The sequence below is a fragment of the Crocuta crocuta genome, unplaced genomic scaffold, assembly GCF_008692635.1.
Source record: "Crocuta crocuta isolate KB4526 unplaced genomic scaffold, BGI_CrCroc_1.0 scaffold675, whole genome shotgun sequence".
NCBI lineage: Eukaryota > Metazoa > Chordata > Mammalia > Carnivora > Hyaenidae > Crocuta > Crocuta crocuta.
Genome location: NW_027528796.1, coordinates 3,443,186 through 3,448,047, shown reverse-complemented (window position 1 = coordinate 3,448,047; position 4,862 = coordinate 3,443,186). Strand labels below are relative to the sequence as shown.

The 4,862-nt window shown below is 53.3% G+C and overlaps 1 protein-coding gene across 5 annotated transcripts in view; it reads right to left on the bottom strand.

Moving 5' to 3' along the window:
• TFF1 (trefoil factor 1) overlaps positions 1–4,862 on the bottom strand; it is an 11,081-nt gene that overhangs the window by 5,350 nt on the left and 869 nt on the right. For 4 of the 5 annotated variants that reach the window (XM_077755342.1, XM_077755345.1, XM_077755343.1 and 1 more), the window contains exon 2: positions 879–1,096. In XM_077755342.1, coding sequence (XP_077611468.1) covers positions 879–1,096 — 218 coding nt within the window. Of the gene's footprint in view, positions 1–878; positions 1,097–3,931; positions 4,059–4,862 lie in introns of those variants that run through there. The other variant, XM_077755344.1, reaches the window with a different exon arrangement.

Here is a 4,862-nt window from a genome sequence, read left to right as displayed (position 1 = left end):
CAAGGAGGCACCGTGCCTGGGGGGTGTGGCTGGGGCCCTGGAGGCTGTAACACCTCTGGTGATCGCCCAGGCGGGAGACACACAACATTGCACGACGGCCTTATACACTGTTTTGGGGGGGTTGCTGTTGTCGTTGTTGTAAGGCCAGTTCAGTGGAGCAGCAGAAGCACTGAGCGCTGGCCCACAGGGAGAGATATAAAAATGGGAGCCAAGCAATGCCTGAGGCTCCATAAGCCGGGAGAAGGGTCTGGAACAGATTGGCTCTCGAGAGAAACTAACCCTGGTAGCACCTTGGTTTGGGACCTCCAGCCTCCGGGCTGTGCGACAGTACGTTTCTGTTGTAAGTTCAGTTTGCGGTGCTGATCCCAGCGGGGTGACAGCACCAGAGAAAGGAAGCATTCAGACTTTCTGACGGTCCTGAAATATTAGCTCTGAAGACCACTAACGCTGAGACCCAAACCCATGTGAGTCACCAAAGAGGGGTCCTGTGGATTTCAGGCACCAGACGGGGTCTTGGCCCAAGTCTGTCCCCATTATGGGTCCCTTGGGGACCCCCCTGGGCCCAGAATGTAAATTGGGAAAAGACACACTTAGCAGCTACATTGCCTCTCTGTCCTTGGGGTGAGGGATGATATGGCAGAAGTCCCTCACCAGGACTGTCCCCAAACCAACGTCACAGTCCAAGAGGGAAGTGCAGAAATCGATGTCACCTTCAAGGACCTGGAAGACCTGGCGGTGGTCATTCCATATGCCTGTTGATGTGGCCCGTCTGCCGGTGCTAAACCGTGGAGAATGGCTACATAAATGTAATTGCAGCTGAGGCTCGAGATGGGATAGCTTTTCCTGGAGCACCCCTCCCCCACCCCCTGCCCAGGTACCTGATTTGCAGCCATTGACCTGGAAAGTGTCTGCTCTTTCCCCTTTCCCTGAAGAAAAGGCATTCGACGGGATTTTGCTATTGTGTGACCCCCAGGCCGCAATATACTCCCCCAGTGTGGCTTCTGCTAGCTGTCCTGCTCTGTGAGAACACTCTGGAGACAGCTTGGACATCCTGCCGGCCCGCTCCACTGATGACACGAAGTTACATTGACCAGATCTGGAACACAGGATGGAAGACGTGTTCGTAAAGCACGCGTGTGTCAGAAACTGGAACTGCAGAAGTTCAGGGCCCCGGGCTGTTAGCGGGGTGCTTAGGAGATGTGGGGCAGTGCAAACCTTCTCTCTACGGGGGAGATAAACCTCTCTGCACCTGGACCCACTCACCCCAACAACTGCACGTGGGCCTTTTGGACGTTGGAGGTGACATATACTAGATTTGGACGTTCTCTTCTGGCCCGTCTGCCGGGCTATCAGTAAGTTTGCGGTTTCCAGAGGACATCAGAATAGCAAGCGCCTCACAGGAGTGGGTCGGGGCTATGACACAAGAGCCCTGACCCTTGGACCCGGGGGGGCCGATGTCTTGAGTAGTAGGCATGGCAGATGTGGACACTGCAGGGTCCGGTCCCTCTGAGCCTGCAGCTGCCGGCCGCCCACGCTGTGAATTTACAGAGCACAGAATCCACGGCATGGGACACAGAGCAGTGCGGTGCGGGGCAAGGCACTACAACGACGGGCAAGTAATTCACCGGTCCTTCCGCGTGCCGCAGTAGGCCACGGCAGAACGTGGCCTCGTGTGCTCGTCGGGCCGCTGGTGGCCTGCGCGTCACCCAATGCCGTAGACCAGAGCAGTAGATGGTTCCTTCTCAGCCGAAGTGCCCATGTCCGGGCACCAGGCAACAGATGATTATAGGATGGGACTCCTGGAGGAAATTTTGCTTCTCGTGCCCATGACGGTGGCCCTGGTGGGCTGGAGTGCGATTGCCCACGACAGGCTGGCTTCCACTTGGGAACACACTCCTGGGCCCATTGAATTGGCCGTGGGGACTGCCGTGTGGGCCTCTTCCTGCCCCCGAAACAGCAGGCAGTGGAGGAGGAGTGACTGGAGGCACTGGTCCCCATCACCAAGGGGCATGGTGCTTCGCCGCACAGCGGGGTCTGGGAAGACGATGCTTGTAGCCCCAGGGAGTCGCTGCGGTGTCAGCACTGCCTCACCCCGAACTGCCTCGATGGGGAACAAGCAAACCAGGACGGGCGAGACCCCTCGTGGACGCGCAGCCTATAGATGTCCACATCTGGGTGACCCTCTCGGGGGAAAACCACGTCCAGCTCAAGTGGTAGCAGGTAACGACGGAGCAGGAGGTTGGGAAGGAAGCTAAGAGACCGACTTCAACGTCTTAACCAACGATCGGAGCAGTTACAGTAGCAACGACCTCTTGTGTAAAGTAAAGAAAATGTCAGTAAGTCCTTAACTAATTTCTGGAAGGTTTAGGTTTTTCTAAGCCTTGTAATGAGAAGAGAAATCATCTAAATGTATGTAACGTATGTAGGTTGAGAAGAAACTTGGCTATGTAAGGTATGTCAAACTTTGGATATAAAAATATGTTAAAACTATGAAGTTTATAGTACATAGAGTGAACAAAGGTTTAGCAACTGTGAGACATAAACATCTTACGCATGTCGAAATTTAAAACCCTGGAGCTCCCCTGGGTACAGAGGCAAAGAACAGGAACCCAAAATTCTTAGAAGACAATATGTAAATGCCTAAGAGATACAAGAAAGGTGAGAAGAATAATTAGTAGTCAAAGAAATAATTTACAAATAACTGTAACAGGGGCGCCTGGGTGGTTCAGTTGGTTGAGCATCCAATTCTTGGTTTTGGCTCAGGTCACGATCTCACAGTTCATGGGATCGAGCCCCACATCGGGCTCCGTGTTTGGTGTGGAGCCTGCTTGGGATTCTCTCTCCCTCTCTCTCTGCCCCTTCCCTGCTCTCTCTCTCTCAAAATAAATAGACTTTAAAAATAAATTAATCAGGGGCTCCTGGGTGGCTTAGTCAGTTAAGCGTCCGACTTTCACTCAGGTCATGATCTCGCGGTTCGTGGGTTCGAGCCCCGCGTTGGGCTCTGTGCTGACTGCCAGCTCAGACCCTGGAGCCTGTTTCAGTCTGTGACTCCCTCTCTCTCTGACCCTCCCCTGCTCACGCTGTCGCTCTCTCTCTCCTAGAAATAAATTAAAAAAAATAAAAATAAAAATAAAAATAATCAATTAAAAACATAAAACACAATGACTGTAACAGTTTAATTCTGAAGAGGCCATGGTTGGAGCTGAATATTGGCATTTGGAGCCTCAATNCTCTGACCCTCCCCTGCTCACGCTGTCGCTCTCTCTCTCCTAGAAATAAATTAAAAAAAATAAAAATAAAAATAATCAATTAAAAACATAAAACACAATGACTGTAACAGTTTAATTCTGAAGAGGCCATGGTTGGAGCTGAATATTGGCATTTGGAGCCTCAATCCATGGAAGGGGTGCTGAGCCCTGACCTTTCTTCTCGGAGCGAGCAGGGTGGTGGCAGCTGGGGCAGGGGCACGTCAGGGAGGAATAAGCTTCCCTGTGTTCACCATTTCTGTTCCCTTCACGGCCAATCTGCATCCCCCTAACCTGCACTGCATGGTCTTGGGGTTTCTGGGTAGGATGGAGACTCAAGGGGCAGGAATGGGTGGCTCCCCCCGTGAGGTTGCTGAAATCTCTGAGATAACAGACGCCTTGCACCAGCCCCAGATCTGTGTTTGACTTCAGGGAAGGTGCCAGGAAACAGATCTTGGGGCAAACACATGGGGGTGTGGCCCGTGGGGAGCCCCACGCGGTCCAACACGCCTCCCTTGCCTGGCTTACCGACTGCCGGCTCAAGGGAACGCTCCCCTTTCTTTTGGGGGAGAGCAAAGTCTTTACACCCGCCTCATACGAACACAGTACTTCTGATTATAAAGTCGGTTGTGCTCATGACAGAAACAGTTCGATGACCAGGAAAGCAGATTCCTGACGTGACTCACCGTTGCGCCGCCCAGCGATACCCACTGCTGCTTCTCCTTCTTTTTCCTGCTGAGTTGTCCTTCGACCGCTTTGTCTTGTTCTTTTTGGTTCAACCAGAAAAGTCTCCACGTTATTGCAAATTCCATACAATGAGCTACTGACGGCCCCATAATGTTTCCTCGAGCCGTCATAGCCGAACTTCCTCAATGATTCTGGCGTCGTGGGTCATTGGGTTGCTTACAAGTGTTCGCGATTACTGAGATTTCTTTCATGAACGTCTTGTGCAAAACGATTTTCTCTGTGCTTAGGACGGTCTCTTTGGGGCATCCCCCAAAGTACATTCACTGGGTCTGGGAGCGTGCTCTTCCTAAGGCTCATCGAACATGGCCCCACGCTGACTTCCACAACTGGGATGTTAATTTCCACTCGCTCTGGACGGAGGGGTCCATTCACCCCCCTGCCAGCAGCGCTGCATCTCCTTATTAAAAACCAAAATTCGACGTGACTGGCTTGAGCACGGGCACCCCTGAGGCGGCCCCGCTCCACTTGTCACCGCCCGGCTCCCTCAGAGATGGAACGCCAGGACTCAGCGCCCCCTCCCGTGGCTCAGGTCTCCAAAAACCAACATTGGGCCCCAACCACGGCCTCCTAGGAATTTAAAACTAGCAGTGAGACGTTAGGAGGCCGGTACCAAGTCTGTCACTGGCAAGGTGGCCCTTCCACCCTTACCGGCTCTGCCAGGCAGAACATCCCGCACTCGGTTAACTCAGCGCCAACCAGGATGGAACAAAGCCCTGTTCCGCCCAGCAGGTGAGTCTGGAATTCATCTGCTGATTCCTCTGTAGGGTCCACGGAACATGGGCTAAGAGGGGGCTCCGAACATCCCCCCATTCATCTGTAGCTCTGTCCCTCTGGTGAGCAGCCAGCCCCCCGCCCCCCCCACCCCCTGCC